Consider the following 17,451-nt stretch of genomic DNA (forward strand, 5'->3'; position numbering starts at 1 on the left):
AGGTGAACGGTTACTCTGTAACGGTAAAATTACCGCCAACCAGAGCGTGACATGTGTCACAGATGCCACGTGGCGTGCCACGTCACATCTGTGAGGGGCAAATGTTTAGGGTATTTTTACCCTGCCACGTGGCCCAATCAAAGGGTGACACGTGTCAGCCTTAGATTGGTCCAAAATGGACCAATCCCTGCTTGACACGTATCATTCCAGAAATAAAGGGGAAAAGGCGGCCTTCAGGCCCAAATCCCGAGAACGCCGGAAAACGGCGCAACCCACCTATGATTAGGGTTCAGTGACCTAATCAGGGGCAATTCCCAAAGACCCTATAAATAGGTCTCTCATTTTGAGGGCACGTTTTACCATTTAATATACCTGCATTCTCTTACATCAGAGAAACACCTGAGCTTGGAATCCGAGCAGATACCCACCTAAATTTCCGTACTCTTTATTCCTTTTCAAGTTACTAACTTGACCGTCGGAGGCGGAGCTCCAACCACCCGGAGTCTCCATTATTGTGCAGGTGCAGCTCAAGCCGAATCAGTCTTCGTGACGTAACTCTCCCGAGGGACAAAAACACCCAAAACAGTCACAATTCTTTTAGAAATGAACGCTTCAAATTGTGTGTTATGTAATCAATACACACTAGACAGAAATACAAACAAATGTTCACCAAAAAAAAAGAAATACAAACAAATTAAATGCTAGTAATTCAAATTCTTCAATAAAAAAAGTCCTTTAACAAATTGTAGAGTTCAATCAAATTTCAATTGTGAAGATTGAAGCACATCGATAACCTTGTCCAAATTCTTGTAAGAAGATCCATTTGGAGCAGTAACAGCCTCATGTGCTAGCCTTTTCCACTCCATCACTTTTTCCTTCATCTCCTTCCCTTTCTCTCCATCCATCAACTCTCTCACTTGTCCCTCAACTTCACTCCTCTTCACATTCACATCAATTTCCATCCCGATCCCCCAACCGTTGCAAGAAAACCAACAATTAGTCTGTTGCTCGGCGAAGAATGGCCAACAAACAATAGGCACCCCATTGATTAAAGTCTCTATTGTCGAGTTCCATCCACAATGAGTCAAAAATCCTCCAATCGCAGGATGAGTCAACACTTGCTTTTGATCACACCAACTTGTAACAAGTCCCCTATCCTTTGTATTCTCTAAAAACTCCGGTGGTAGAACAGCTGAATCTCCTATGACTAAATCAGGCCGAGTAATCCAAAGGAACGACTTTTCACTATTAGCAAGTCCCCAAGCAAATTCTATTAATTGATCATTAGTCATAACAGTAACACTTCCAAAATTCACATAAACAACGGAGTTTGGCTCATAAGAGTCAAGCCATTCGAGGCAACGTGTGTCCTCTTTCCATAAACTCGTAGATATTGCTTTCGTTTCACCATCATTGCAATCTTCAATGGATTCGAGGAGTTCCAATGGACCAACAGTGTAAAGGGAAGGGAAATCGGAGGATAGAGCTTCAAGAACATCGTGTTCTAACACATCATAGGTGTTAAAAATGACCGCGGATCCTTGTTTTATCTTGCTAATTAGCCGTGGAATGTAATTGACCATAAAGTCATTAGGATCTGTTGTTCTTATAAAATTAGGAAGATCTTGCATTCGGATATCCTTCATTGCGGGTACCCAATCTAAGATTGTTTGAAGGTCTCCATTTGTAGCGAAGTTTTCATCTACATAATTTAAAATTGTACACACACTAAATTAGACAATTTCGAAAGATGAAGCTTAATTAAATTAACATACACAAAGTATTACCTCCGTTTCATATTAGTTGCAGCTTTAGAATGTTTTTTATCTCACAAATAATACCCCAAAGTTACAACTTATATGAAACGAAGGTAGTAATTATTTATTTCTCCATCTAACAATAGGTAGTGTAGAGTCTATTGTCATTCATTAGTATTAGGATCGGATCCTATGTAGCTAAATAGCAATTCTAATTTTACGGAGTAGCAATTAAAGCAAATGACAGCAACTTGCACAAGGTGAAAATTTTAATGTACTCTAGGCTCTAGCATGCATGCATCACATAATTTTGGGGTTTGCATGTGGACTTTTCAATCACTTGTATATTGTTTGAAAGAAATTCAAAAGGACTTTAATTTTTAATAATTAAAATCATACAACACTTACAAAATCAAACAAGAATTAGGGAAGGGTTAAAAATAATGAAACACCTATCAATATCTTGGGGTTTGCATGTGGACTTTTCATTCACTTAAACAAGATCTAGTCCATTTCATTTTATACAATTGAATGTATCCACAAATTCGAAATCATACTCGTGTCAGAGTCTAATTGTAAACATGTTAAGTTGTGGTAGAAAATTTTCTCACCTAAAATAAATGTGATGTCATCTTTTTATTTTATTTAGTTAAAATTTTTGGTTATGTATTTCACTATTTGTTTTTTATAATTTGAAAATTTATTATTTTATTAATTAATATCCAAATTAAGTCCAATAATTTTGTAATTGTGATAATATAACAAATTTATTTGTAAAAATAGTGCATCACCTAATTTTTCTCATTCAATTGAATTCAAACTTAAATCTAGATAGATGTGAGCTTGCATTGACTTTTTATATTATGTTTTGAATTAATATGAAGGAAGCCCAAGATTATCTTCTTGATAAACAAAATTAGCCCCAATTCATCAATTCAAACTTTGGCGGAATTGGATCTTCATTAATATAATGTTGTGCCGTTTCATTCAAAAAATAAAAAAGTAATATAAAAAAAAAGTATTTATCAAAGGATAAAATTTTGCCTAAGGCCGCATGATATATTTTTCAACTTTTTAATAAATATAAGCCCCACGGTCGTTGATTTATGACAAACTTTTAAATAAAACGGATGTTCAGTAAATTACTGAACATCCGTTATAAAGTGACAATAAAATGTACAAAAGTTACACTAAAACGCACAAAAGTTACCCTGACATATATAAGAGTTATTTATGCTTCATTGATAAATTTGACAAAAGTGACACTAAATCTGACAAAAGTGACACTAAATCTGACAAAAGTGTACCCGATGTACTGTATATTACTGAAAACCGGGTGTATATAAAAGTTTTCCTTGATTTATTTATACTTTTATCATTAATATGTTTATCAAGGTAATAAACTTATACTTTCTCATTAATATGGGATATTTAATGGAAAAACCCATTGAAAAATAAATTTTAATTTCAAGTTTTGGTCTCTATCGAATATAGTTATGTGCATTTCATTCCTATAGGAGTAGTATATATATACAGATATACGGAGTATACTATACAATGTACCCACGTAGATCTAACAAAATTAAAACATACTACCTCTATTTCATACTGTATTATTTACAATGATTTGATACATATCATTCTACTCTGATCAAGTATTGCAAATAATATGAAATAAACTGATGTATTATGCATTGCACGTATCTCTAAAACTATGAACATAGGATTAAACACCAAAAAAAAAAATTAAATAAATAAAATAAAATAATACTGAGTAATAAAATAAAATAAAAAATGATGAGAAATTAGGGAATGAAGAAAGTCATTATTACATTACCTTTGAAAGGAAAAAGTTCCAAGTCAATGAGCTTTTGGTACTGAACATAACCCAAAAAACCACAAGCACTAGTAGTCCAAAACAAAACATCAGGAATACCAAACTCAACAGCTGCATCAACCGTAAAAGACATGGCACCATCTGAAACAATACAGCTCACAGGAGGCACATCGCCTGCCTCATTGAGGCAGGCGATGAGCTCCTTGAAGGGTTCAAGGCAGTTGGTCTCGGTGGAGGCGCACAGCGAAGGGACATCCTGTGAAGAATCAGCATCAGTAGGGGGCAACCCATCCGGTATGGTTCTGAAACAAAATGATGGGCGATCAGCAAGGGCCTCAGGCCCCTGTGATCGCAGAAGGCGATTGTGATTATACTCGGTGTTTACGAATGTAATGTGGAAGCCTCTAGAGTGGAGGATCTTGGCTAGCTGCAGCATTGGGTTTATGTGACCCTGCAGCGGGTATGGGATGCATACAGCATGGGGTTTTTGCCCTGATGTTAAAGCCATTAATACTAGCTAGTATATATTTTCTTTAAGCTAGCTTGTATTAATGGCTTTTGTATTGGACAAATAATGTTTAATTGGAACTTTCTTTTTATAGTATTTGTGGCCTGGGGTTGATTTTGATTATAGTATACTTCGTATATACTATATTCATTATAATTGAAAGCATCAAGAATCAAGCATGTTGTTGTGAGTATGCATGAGACTATGAGAGGGATTAATTCAATTTGTTAATTTTTTAATTTGCTAATATAGGTAAGGGGATGGAAGGCAATAATTGGTCAAGATCACACAAAAGTCAACCCAACTCAATAATAAGACAATAACTAATTGATAATTTAATTCATCTTTTCCCCCTTTTTTTCCCCTAATTTTCACGTGACCAGACATGACTTGGTTAACGCCGGAAAAATTCAGTCAACTCTCACTTTCCGACCAAGGGTAGTATCTTACAACATTTAGTCTTTTATAAGGTAGTTTATTACAACATTTTTTTTATAAGGTAGTTTCTCGCAAAAAAATTGTTTTAAAAGGTAGTTTCTCACAAAATGTCCTATTTTAATGTACCTTTTTGCCAAAAAATGAAGTGTAACACTTATTAAAATACGTCCGAATTTGGTAAGTGTAACACTTAAAAAAATACGGAGGGAGTATCAACTACTAAAGTGGCAAATTCACGAGTTCAAACCTGATCATATACTCTCCTTTTAAAGTGGAACTAACGTGTGATTCGATTTTTTCTTCGGGTGGTACTTTGAATAATTTGTTTACTTATATTGAATAGTTTAAATAATTTGTAAATATTAATTTACTGTGGATGTATTATAATACAATGAAAAACATAAATTATAAATTATTTTGGATTTTTTTTTGTTTTTATTCTGCATTCTAAGATGGTAATGCACATGTGGTTTTCATTTAGTAAATTTTGGTGTTCAAACCTCTTCATACGCATTTTTAGTTTATAATCTCACGGATAAAGATTGTCGAATGCATGCTGAAGTGGTGTGATGCTAAAGGTTGTTGAATGGTGACATGACACGATATCGGTACAAGAAGGGGTATACATGACACATAGACATTTTTAAGAACACCTTTTGATTTAAAAAAAAAGAAAAAAAAAAAAAAAGAAAAGATATCTAACATTGGAGAAGAGGGAGATTGTACCCATACCATAATACTGACTTCAACCTTTTACTGATTGAGTTAATAGGTATTGCTATAGTTTTTAAATTTTAGTTTTATAAAATCATATGATATAAATCATATTATATATACTACTGGAAACTACTCCGTACTTTTTTCTTTTTCCTTTTAATTTCTTATTTTCAACAAAATCAAAAAAATAAAAACCAAAAAACAATCATGCTCCCTCCGTGCTTAAATAAATGAAACGTTTTGACTTTTAAGGAGTTTTATGTATTACATGTTTAATTATTTTCTGAAACATATTATATAATATTTCATATTTTCTAATTTTGAATCTATTCGTAATAGTTTATACTAGGGCCGAGTAAAACTACCCGAAAAACCGATCAGTAACCGTTCCGAAAATTAGGGTACCCGATCCGATAACCATAACGGTTCGGGTACCCGTTCCGATAATTTGTTATCGGGTATGGTTATGATGGGTATCATTTTAAAATTAACGGTTACCCGATTCGATCTGATAAGCATTTTTTTGCTTAAATCTATTAATATAAATCTAAGGGTTCGTTTGGCATTGCTGTGGTTTTCTATTTTTTGGTTTTTTATTGTATAAAAATATATGATATATGTCACATAATGAATAAAAAATTATTTAAACTTATTAAAATCATAATAATTTTGAAAACTGACAACAAAAAAGTGGAAACACCTTTTTCTTGTTTCTTGTTTCCTGTTTTTGATTTTTAGTTTTCAAAAAAACAGGAAACTAAAAACCAAAAATGATGCCAAACAAGCCCTAAACTTTTACCTTACTTTATAATTTAATCACTTTATAATATCAATGATTAGTGATATTATTAATAATTTGGTCAAGATCATATGGTATTGTTGTTAATTAGTTGTAAATTATATCATAATAACTACATATTTATGTTTAATTATCATTATTTGGATATCTTATTGGGTACCTGATAACCGATCCGAAAATTCGGGTACCCGAACTTATCGGTTCCGGTTATGGGTATCACTTTTAGTGATTTTGGTTATCGGGTACCCGAACCGTTAGTACTAACGGTACGGGTTCCCGTCCCATACTCACCCCTAGTTTATACGAGTATCACTTTTTTTGGTAAAATTTATTGTCATTATAATTATTTAACAACCATGGGTATTGATTAGGATTTAATATAGTGTTATTAAAAAATATAGAGAATTATTAAAAATGGAGAGAATTTACTTAAAAAAGAGTTTTATTCATTTATAAACACGACTGAAAAAAAATATTTTATTTATTTAAACATGTAGAGAGTATAAAGTTCATGATTTGACGTGCCTTCCCGTAACAATAGGTTGAATTGAAAGCGTCTATAATCTCTATATATATACATAATTTAAGAAAAAATAAATAAAAATAAAGTCCTCTATCACACGTTCATTGATTTTTTAGGGGGGTGCAAACGACTTCAATCTTTATAATTTTTTGTTATGGGGTTCATTCTTTATTATTGTATAAAGTAATTTTCTAATGTCCTACAAAAAAAAAGTAATTTTCTAATGAAAGATTGCCTTCACATTTGATTTGCATGACATTACAAATAACGTTTTAAATTTTCTACTCCCTATCCCTCTTTACCTTTTCCGTTTCTATTTTGAGTGGCTCAAGCATTTTAAAAGGTATGATGTATAAAAATTCTACATTAGTCATTTGAAAAATAACTATTATACCCGTCAAAAAAAAAATAACTATTATAATTTTTAAAATTGGACGATTATGATTTAATGATTTTTAAATTATATTTTAATGTTATTTTTAGGAATTCAATTTAATTTGCTAAAAAAATGATTTTTATAATTTACATTTTTTTAAAAAAATAATTTAAGAAATTCATTTAATATTATTAATAAAATTAAAAATTAGGAAATAAATTAAATTTAATAGGAGTTAATTAAATTGAATTTTAATTAATACTAACATCTAAATATAATTCAAAAGTTTTTTTAATTTTACGGGTACTTCACCAAATACCCCTGAGTAATTTGCTTATTCATGATATACCTATGAAACTTTTGAAATACACCGTATACCCCCGAGTGTAATAAAAATGTAACCAATTACCCAACTAACAAACGGATGTCAACTTCGTTAGTCATTAACACTTAATTGTGCTAAATATAACCATGGTGTGTTCACTTTCTCCGACTCAGCCTACCCTACCTCTGACCCTGGATGATCCCGTGTCAAGAAACCCTAACCCGCGACCCACTTAACCCAAACTTAGCTTGCACGGCCCGCACGGTGGCCACCTCTACTATTAGGGCCTATTTTGTTTACCTTATTTTTCCTTATTTCATGTTTAATAAGTTCATATATGTTCAGTTTAGAAAAATAAGTTATAACAAAGATTACCCAGGTTAAATTACAACTAAAATAAGTTTTAATAATGTCTGATAAGTTCTGATAAGTTCAAATGAGTTTAGTTGAGTATAAATAAGTTTAAATAGATGAAAATCATGTGAATAGTTTACACCCTTAGAATCTTAGATAATAATGTAGAGGCTACTTGTTAATGTTGTAGAAAACTTTGTTTTTTAAGGGTTACTCAATAAGTATAATTATTATTATGAGTTACACTGTGAGTATAATAGTTACTCTGTCAATATAATAGGAGATACTCCCTTTTTTTTACAAGTGGTATGCCGTATAGAAAACGCGTTGAAATTTATATTTATAAAACATAATGATTTTATTTTATTTAGAGTGCAACACATTTTTGTAATATAAAACTTATTTTATTCATTTTTATAACATAACATTTCCTTTGTTTCTCAAAGGAGAAGTAATAATGGAGAAATGTTATGCATGTAGAAATACATAATAAGGGGCATTCATGTAATTACATTTATGTACGAGAGTGGTATTATTGGATGATCAAATAATACCACTAAAGTTGTACTAAATTTATACATAAATAGTACCACTAAAGATTCAATGGTACTCCCTCCGTTTTAAATACTTGCTCCATTTCTCTTGGACACACATGCCGATGTTAATCTTTGATCACTAATATCTTTAATTACTAATAAGTATAAATTCTAACAATTGAAAATTAGTAATCTATTCATTGAGATGATTCCAACAAGTTCCACAAGACTATATTTTTTCTTATGTATAAATCACAAATATTAGTCAAAGTAGGACAAATGAATAGTGCAAAAAATAGAAATGGAGCAAGTATTTAAAAACGGAGGGAGTACCATATAAGCTTACAGTGGAACAATCAGCATGTGGTCCCTACTCATATAAGCAATCTGACCAAAAAATAGGTGGGGTCCACCTACAGACCTCTTTGTTCCTATCTCTCTCTCCTCTTTTCTTTCTTTACCATGTGTTTTTAAAATATTTTAATCATTGTTATATACTTAAAAATACATAACATTCCTCCCTATAAAACTCATCGTTTCTCAAATATTGCAATAGGGGATAAAAACAAGACTTTTATGATAGGGGTCAAAGAGATGAGGAGAGAGATAAGGAGAAAACTTATGCAATAAAAAAGAAAAACAGTCTTATAATGGCAATTGGCGTACTGGCTCTTTTTTTTATTATTATTAAATGCAGCATCAATTCGATTGATACATTTGCTGAGACGTAATTGTAATCGATCATTAATAATTTTTAATTACCTATTGGAAAAAATTAACACATTAAATTATGAAAATAGACCTTGCGACTATGATAATGAGTTAATTAATGACATGTTAGATCATAACAATTATTTATTTTATAATAGTAAAAAAAATTAAGTCAAACATATATGCTATGTGATGAATGATGCAAAAATAAAATTGATGCATATATATATAAAAAGAAAAAATAAAAAATAAAAAATTGAGGGAGTCATATTAGAGGAGTGGAAGAAGTTTTATATAGAAGAACCTGATGTAAAAATGGATGCATCAACGTTGGGTTGGAAAGGTGAGGAAAAGAGATTCCTATGATTTTAAAAAGAGTTTGGCCAAGATTAGTGTAGAAAACTAAGGACAATACATATAAAGGGCCTGTTCTCTTCACCTTATAAAAATCTGTCAAAAATTATATATTATCAAATAAGTTCAAACCAGTTCATATAAGTTATAATAAGGGTCCAATAAATTTAATAAGTTTTAATAAGTTCAAAAAGTTAAATAAGGTCTAATAAAGTAAACAATGTCTAATAAGTTCCAATAAGTTAAGTAATGTCTAATAAATTCTAACTAGGTTTAATATAATTACATAATTTTCAATTTTTCATAAAAAGTACTCCGTATAATATAAATTCTAACTAGGAGTATCATATTAATAATGTCGTTTTGTTTCATAGTTAATTAAGTATTACAATATTATTTTCTATGAATATTTTTTTTGTATATTATTAGCATTTTTTTTTTTTTTTTTTTTGCAGTTTTCATACTATGTGATCGCTTGTAAAAGAACAAAGTAACCTCTATAACACTAATTGAGTGACCTCTATAATACAATCCAATAAGTTCTAATAAGTTCAATCAGGTCTACTAAGTTACAATATATAAGCTCAATAATTCACATAAGTTTAGTTAAGTTCAATCAGACCTACTAAATTTCAAGACAAATTTTTGTATGTGGCTGGCCACACGGTGTGGCCAGCCACAATAATTATTATTATTATTTTTTTTTAAAAAAAAAAATCACAACTCTTTTCTCTCTTCTTTTCTTATCTTCTTCTCCAAACCATACATCACCAACAACCATATCTCTACTATACCCATTTTCTCTCTCCTCTTTTTTTAGCTTCTTCTTCAAGCCAAACCACACATCACCAACAACCATATATCTACTCCACCCATTTTTTCTCTCCTCTTTGTCAAATTGCTGCAATTAAAGCCGGAAATTGTAGAAATTGGGTGTTAAATTGCTGTGAAAAATTGTGATTAATTATCCTTAAAATCATCAACAACATTTGAAGTAGTGAAATTGATGAGAACCAAAGAAATGTGAGCTCGTTTTCTTCGTGGAATCTTAAATCAAACATTCTACGTCAAAAATTATAGGGTGTTACTAGTTTGGTTATGGGTACTAGTAGGTGTTACTGGTTTGGTCAGGGGTTACATGTAGGGTGTTACTGGTTTGGTCAGGGGTTACTGGTTTGGTGATGGTGTTACTGGTTTGGTCAGGGGTTACATGTAGGATGTTACTGGTTTGGTCAGGTGTTACTGGTTTGGTGAGGGTGTTACTGGTTTGGTCAGGGGTTACATGTAGGATGTTACTGGTTTGGTCAGGGGTTACTTGTAGGGTGTTATTGGTTTGGTCAGGTTACTTGTAGGGTGTTACTGGTTTGGTCAGGGGTTACTTGTAGGGTGTTACCGGTTTGGTCAGGGGTTACTTGTAGGGTGTTACTGGTTTGGTGATGGTGTTACTGGTTTGGTCAGGGGTTACATGTAGGATGTTACTGGTTTGGTCAGGGGTTACTTGTAGGGTGTTACTGGTTTGGTGAGGGTGTTACTGGTTTGGTCAGGTTACTTGTAGGGTGTTACTGGTTTTGGTCCGGGGTTACTTGTAGGGTGTTACTGGTTTGGTTAGGGGTTACTTGTAGGGTGTTACTAGTTTTGTTCAAGAGTTACTTGTAGGGTGTTACTGGTTTGGTTAGGGATTGCTTGTAGAGTGTTACTAGTTTTGGTCCGGGGTTACTTGTAGGGTGTTACTGGTTTGGTTAGGGGTTACTTATAGGGTGTTACTAGTTTTGTTCAAGAGTTACTTGTAGGGTGTTACTGGTTTGGTTAGGGATTGCTTGTAGAGTGTTACTAGTTTTGCTCAAGGGTTACTTGTAGGATGTTACTGGTTTGGTATGGGGCTTACAAGTAACCGTTGAATAAGTAACAAGTAACCCTTGAATAAGTAATTCATACAAGTAACCTTTGAAGTAACTCATATAAGTAACCCCTGAATAAGTAACTCATTCAAGTAACCCTTGAATAAATAACTCATACAAGTAACCCTTGAATTAACTCATACAAGTAACCCCTGAAAAAAAAAACAACTAAATCTTGAAAAAAAAAAATACAAGTAACCCCTGAAAAAAAATACAAGTAACTCTTGAAAAAAAAAATACAAGTAACCCCTGAATAAGTAATCCATACAAGTAACCCTTGAAAAAATATACGAGTAACCCCTGAAAAAAAAAATACAAGTAACCCCTGAATAAATAATCCATACAAGTAACCTCTGAAAAAAAAAATACAAGTAACATCTGAAAAAAAAATTACAAGTAACCCCTGAATAAATAATCCATACAACTATACAAGTAACCCCTGAAAAGAAAAATACAAGTAACCCCTGAATAAGTAATCCATACAAGTAACCCCTGAAAAAAATACAAGTAACCCCTGAAAAAAAGTTACAAGTAACCCCTGAAAAAAAATACAAGTAACCCCTGAAAAAAAAAATACAAGTAACATCTGAAAAAAAAAATACAAGTAACCCCTGAAAAAAAATACAAGTAACTCTGACAAAACCAGTAACCCCGTTATGCGAGTAAATAGTAACCCCGTTATACTGTATAATCCGTTATTTTCACTGATTTGGCAGCAGGCCACACGGTGTGGCCTGCTGCACCAAAAAAGCTCTAAAATTTCAATATATAAGTTCAATAATGTTAAATATGTTAAGTTAAGTTCTAATAAGTTCCTGCTAGATCTAATAAGGTGAAAAAAAAAACACATCTTAAAAGAAAACATTCTAAATGTTAAAACAAAGGGAAGCTAAAAACAAAATGATACCGAGCTATATATTTTGTGATTTAATAAGTGTTAATAATCAAACTATCAATTAAAATTTCAAAAAAAAAAAAAAAAAATGGCTATCAAAGCATTGTTTTCTTTCAAAATGTAAACAACACAAAGATAATAAAGCCAACAAGATCATATGCAAGTATGCAACCCAACAAGTTTAAGAAATATGTAGTGTTTCAAATCTTACAATATCATGATATATATAAGGTGTTATATAAAAAAGGGATAAATTCACTTTAATAATTCCAAGTTTAGGTGATTTTCTTTTAATAATCCCAATTTGTTATGACTTTGCCTCAACCGGTCAATAACCAGTTCATTATTACATATTACCAAGACATGTGTCAACACTTGATTGGTGCCCAAAAATACTTTAAAAAATTAAAAAAAAAAAAAATAACATACCGTTACCCACGCCCATCCTAACCCCCTTTTCTCCAAAGTGGGCTAGTGCCCAAACACATGCACCTCCCTAGGTGCCACCATTATTGCTCAGTCCCCTCTTCCCCTAACCACCATAACCCTCTTTGTAACCCCTCCCCTCATTCGAAAACCCCCCTTATAATTCCTCTCTGACTGCCGAAAACAGCCAGCCATCGCTCCCTCAAAACCCTAGCCGCTAGGGTTTCGATTAAAGTACTTCAAATTTCTCTTTTGAAGATTGAAGTACTTCGATAACCTTGTTCAAATTGATGTAAGAAGATCCATTTGGTGTAGTAACAGCCTCATGAGCTAGTCTTCTCCACTCCATCACCTTTTCCTTCATCTCCTTCCCTTTCTCTCCATCCATCAATTCTCTCACTTGCCTCTCAACTTCACTCCTCTTCACATTCGCATCGATCTCCATCCCAATCCCCCAATCATTCCAAGAAAACCAACAATTAGTCTGTTGCTCAGCGAAGAAAGGCCAACACACAATAGGCACCCCATTGATTAAAGTCTCTATTGTCGAGTTCCAACCACAATGAGTCAAAAACCCTCCAATCGCAGGATGAGTCAACACTTGCTTTTGATCACACCAACTTGTAACAAGTCCCCTATCCTTTGTATTTTCTAAAAACTCCGGTGGTAGAACAGCTGAATCTCCGATGACTAAATCAGGCCGAGTAATCCAAAGGAACGGCTTTTCACTATTAGCAAGTCCCCAAGCAAATTCTATTAATTGATCATTAGTCATAACAGTAACACTTCCAAAATTCACATAAACAACGGAGTTTGGCTCATAAGAGTCAAGCCATTCGAGGCAACGTGTGTCCTCTTTCCATAAACTTGTACATAACTTATATGTTTCATCGTCATTGCTACCTTCTAAGGAATCGAGAAGGAGTTGTAACGGTCCAAGGGTGTAAAGGGGAGGAAAATCGATAGAGAGAGCTTCAAGGACATCATGTTCCAATGCATCAAAAGAGTTTAAGAGAATCGCGGAGGCTTCTTTGACCTTGTTGAGTAGTCGTAAAAGATAATTAACCATAAAGTCATTAGGATCAGTGGTTCTAATGAAACTTGGAAGGTCTTGCATTCGAATGCCCTTCATTGCAGGTACCCAATCTATGGTTGTTTGAAGGTTGCCATTTGTAGCAAAGTTTTCGTCTGCATAATGTTTTGTAGAAAATGTAAGTTGTATAATTTGAAAGTTTTATAGGAAGAGTACCAAACAAGTGCATCAAGCTAGACACTTTCATGATAAAGATCAGATTAAACGGTGAGTAAATTAATTTGCATAGCATACTATATTACTATGGCCCCTATGTACGTAGGGAACGTAGCTAGCCTAATTCAATGACAATGTAAGCAGTGTTGCGCGTCGAGCTGATAAGAAAATCAATAGTTTGCCTTAATGCGAATATCTGAGTAGCAATTACTTTAACGAAAGGAGTATTATATTGTATTATAAATTAGACCAAAAATATTCAAATCATGTCACATTGTGGACTTATTTGGCAGTTGGTTGTTGGCTATTTCTCTTAACGGGACTAGTTGTTTGTATTGGCTTTTTATGTTGGTTTTGTAATTGTCTGTTGGCTCTTAATAAATATGTTGTATAAAGTTGTCTGTTGGTTGTTTTATACAAAAATAACTAAAGCTAACAACCAACACAAAAAGCTAGTCTTATTAGCTTTTGGCTCAAAGTGAAAAAGCTGGCTAAAGCCAAATGACCAAATATATTTTTGGCTATTTGACCACATCCAAAAGCCATAGAAAAAGCCATGAAAATGTTATTTACCAATGCAAACAAGTCTTATGGCTTTCAAATTTTGCTTACTCGTTTTTAAATATCTTTTAACTACATACGAGTATACCTTATGAAAATTTTATACTCATAGTAGTTGGAAAGTAAAGATATTCAACTTTACTCACTATATTTTTTCTATACATTAGTGTAAAAATAAGGTTAAAATTTAGACTGTTTAGTCAAAAGATTAGACCTTATCTATATCTATATCTATATCTATATCTATATCTATATCTATACTTAGTATCTAAAATCACAAATCACGAATTTTTCATATGAATTATAATAAAAATTTTATTTTCATCTCATAGACTCTAAACTAATATGTCATATGCACTATCTTCATGTATATATATCTAACTAAATTCTTTCATTTTCTTTCACGGCTATTCACACCTTTTTTTTTTTTTTTTTAGAATTAAGACAATTATTTCGTATAAAAACATACCTAGATATGAAAATAATTAATCAAAGTAACAACCATACATTGTATGGGCCAAAAAGCCCAAAAAGCTACTCTTAATTAGAACACAAAAACTTCATCAATTCAGAAGAAGAGAACAAGACCACATGTAACACAAAAACTGCAAGGTGCACAATGTAAAACTGCAGTGTAATTTGTCTTCTCATTTAATATGGGTTTGCATCGTCGCATGTGGACTTGTTACATATCTATGAGAACTACCTAGCTGTTCCGTTGCCCCCTAGACCCTAGTCCCTATTTATAAGTGTCCGCCCCCTAATCAACCGTTATTATCTTCTACAACTCTACAAGACAAATTTGAACATTCTATTATTGCTAATCACTGTAGAATAATTTTTTAATAAGTGTCCGCCCCTAAACAAGCAAGATACTTAATTTAATTGTAGAATAATTATAAACTAATTGATATGATTTCGTCTTATTTGAACTGAGATTTATCAATCCAACTCATCTAATCATATAGTTTTATACAATATTAACTCAATCATTATGATTAAATTATATAAGTAAGGTGCTGATATAAATTGAACCAAACACACCCTTACATGAAGCCGGTGAAGGAGTTAATAGCAAAAAAGCCAAAAACCAAAAAAAATATTAGAAAACCAAAATGTTTATATAAATTTGTCAATTTTAACTCAATTAATTCCTTAAATTTACTGATTCAAAATTTTACATTCAATTAGCAAATTAAAGCAATTAATTTTGAATTACTCTTAAGCAAGTGTTTGACAATCAACAAATCAAAAGAGCTACTCTTAATATCCTAAAATATGACAGCATCAATTGAGGAGCAAATCTTGATTATAGTAGGTAGAGGCCCGACTCCCATAATTTTATGAGTTGTTGGTTATAATTAATATGATTTCCAATGTATGCATATAAAATGTTGTGACACAGTGGTTAAATATTGTTAGGAGTATGTCTAAATAAAAGAGTAGAGGATCAAACTTTAACTCCCCTAATTTTTTGGCCCAAGGTCCGCAACAATGGCGGATGCATGTTCTATCGAGTGGGGTCAAGTAACACCACTTTAATATGGAAAAAAAAAATTGTTACGTAGTATAAAATTGAGCTTTTGTTCCATAAAAATGTAAAATTATCCACTTAATCCTATTAAAATTTATCAAATTTATTTTGACCCTGTTAAATGATTTTTCTAGATCAGTCACTGTACATCAAGTGATAGACAATTGAACATTCAAAACCAATTGGGTAAATTTTAAGAGTAGAGTACCCGGCCCGTCAAAAAAAAAAATTTAAAAAAAAAAAAAAAAAAAAACAACCCAACAAGTTGTGATCAAAATTCCACCCTATACACAAAGTTGACCCAACAAAAATATCCATACTTCTAATACTTTGATATGGATGAGTGAGCAAAGAATGATTAGATTATAACTTGTAACAAAATAAAATCTAAGTTGCAGGATGATGTGAATAAAAAATCCAATAATAAATTACCTTTGAAAGGAGTAAGGCCTAAGTCAAGAAGCTTAGGGTACTGAGCATAACCCAAAAAACCACAAGCACTAGCTGTCCAAAACAAAACCTCAGGAATACCAAACTCACGAGCTGCATCAATCGTAAAAAACATGGCACCATCTGATACAATACAACTCACAGGAGGCACATCGCCGGCCTCATTGAGGCCGGCAATGAGCTCCTTAAAGGGTTTGAGACAGTTGGTCTCAGTGGAGGTGCAAAGGGAAGGGACATCCTGAGAGGAGTCAGCATCAATAGGGGGCAGCCCATCCGGTATGGTTTTAAAACGAAAGGATGGGCGATCAGCAAGGGCGTCAGGCCCTTGGGATCGCAGCAGGCGATTGTGATTATACTCGGTGTTTACGAAGGTAATGTGGAAGCCTTTACAATGGAGGACTTTGGCTAGTTGTAGCATGGGGTTTATGTGGCCCTGTAGCGGGTATGGGATGCATATAGCATGGGGTTTTTGGCCGTTAGCTCCTGATATTAAAGCCATTGTTATATTGTTTAATCTTATATCGATCGATAGAGATTAGACAAGTTGTGTTGCGTTTTATCTAGCTTCTCCTTTTATAGGAGTTATGTGGGTGAATATTGTAATGTTTTTCGTGGAAAGTGTACGTATGTATACTGCGAGCATGAGGGGGATCTATTGATATTGATATTGATTTAATTTTTTATTTGTTAGGTGAACAGAGTGTCGAGTTATAGTTGAAACTCCTGGCCTATTTAAATTTGATCTTACAATTTCTTGGCTGTCAGATGTAAACATTTCCTACTAATAAATAATAAATTAAACTAACTCAATTATGAACCTTATTTTTATGACATTAAAAATGTTTGTTGACAAAATTGATCGAGCTACATACTCAACTTAAATACTTCTGTATATTTGGTTATCAATCTTATCATCTTAACATCTAATTATTATTGGGTTGGCTATGTTTCATATTCAGCTAAAATATATTTTATTTGAATTGAAGTTGTTTATTTTTTTATTAGCTCTTATATATATTGTTTTCAATTTTCATTACATAGTTTATAAATATTATATAACTCACATAATATAATCTATATAATGTTTATTTAAAAAAAAAATAAACATTTTAAAATAAGTTTATATGATATGTGACACTCATTACTAGTATAGTGCATGTTATGCATCATCATTTCAAAGTTTAATACAAATAATGTAATAAA

At 32.4% G+C, this 17,451-nt stretch overlaps 1 protein-coding gene and 1 pseudogene across 1 annotated transcript; both read right to left on the bottom strand.

Annotated features, from left to right (window-relative positions):
- Positions 1–702: 702 nt before the first annotated feature.
- On the bottom strand, positions 703–4,112 carry LOC145638178 (7-deoxyloganetin glucosyltransferase-like). The gene is made up of 2 exons (XM_081689139.1): positions 3,595–4,112; positions 703–1,702 (listed from the first exon to the last, which is right to left on the bottom strand). Exons 1-2 carry the CDS (start codon positions 4,100–4,102, stop codon positions 753–755), a joined length of 1,458 nt encoding a protein of 485 aa, XP_081545265.1. The 5' UTR covers positions 4,103–4,112; the 3' UTR covers positions 703–752.
- Positions 4,113–12,683: 8,571 nt separating this feature from the next.
- Positions 12,684–16,853, bottom strand: LOC145640563 (7-deoxyloganetin glucosyltransferase pseudogene; annotated as a pseudogene).
- Positions 16,854–17,451: the final 598 nt, after the last annotated feature.

The sequence above is a fragment of the Chenopodium album genome, chromosome 7 (assembly GCF_948465745.1).
Source record: "Chenopodium album chromosome 7, dcCheAlbu1.1, whole genome shotgun sequence".
NCBI classification, from domain to species: Eukaryota; Viridiplantae; Streptophyta; class Magnoliopsida; order Caryophyllales; family Amaranthaceae; genus Chenopodium; species Chenopodium album.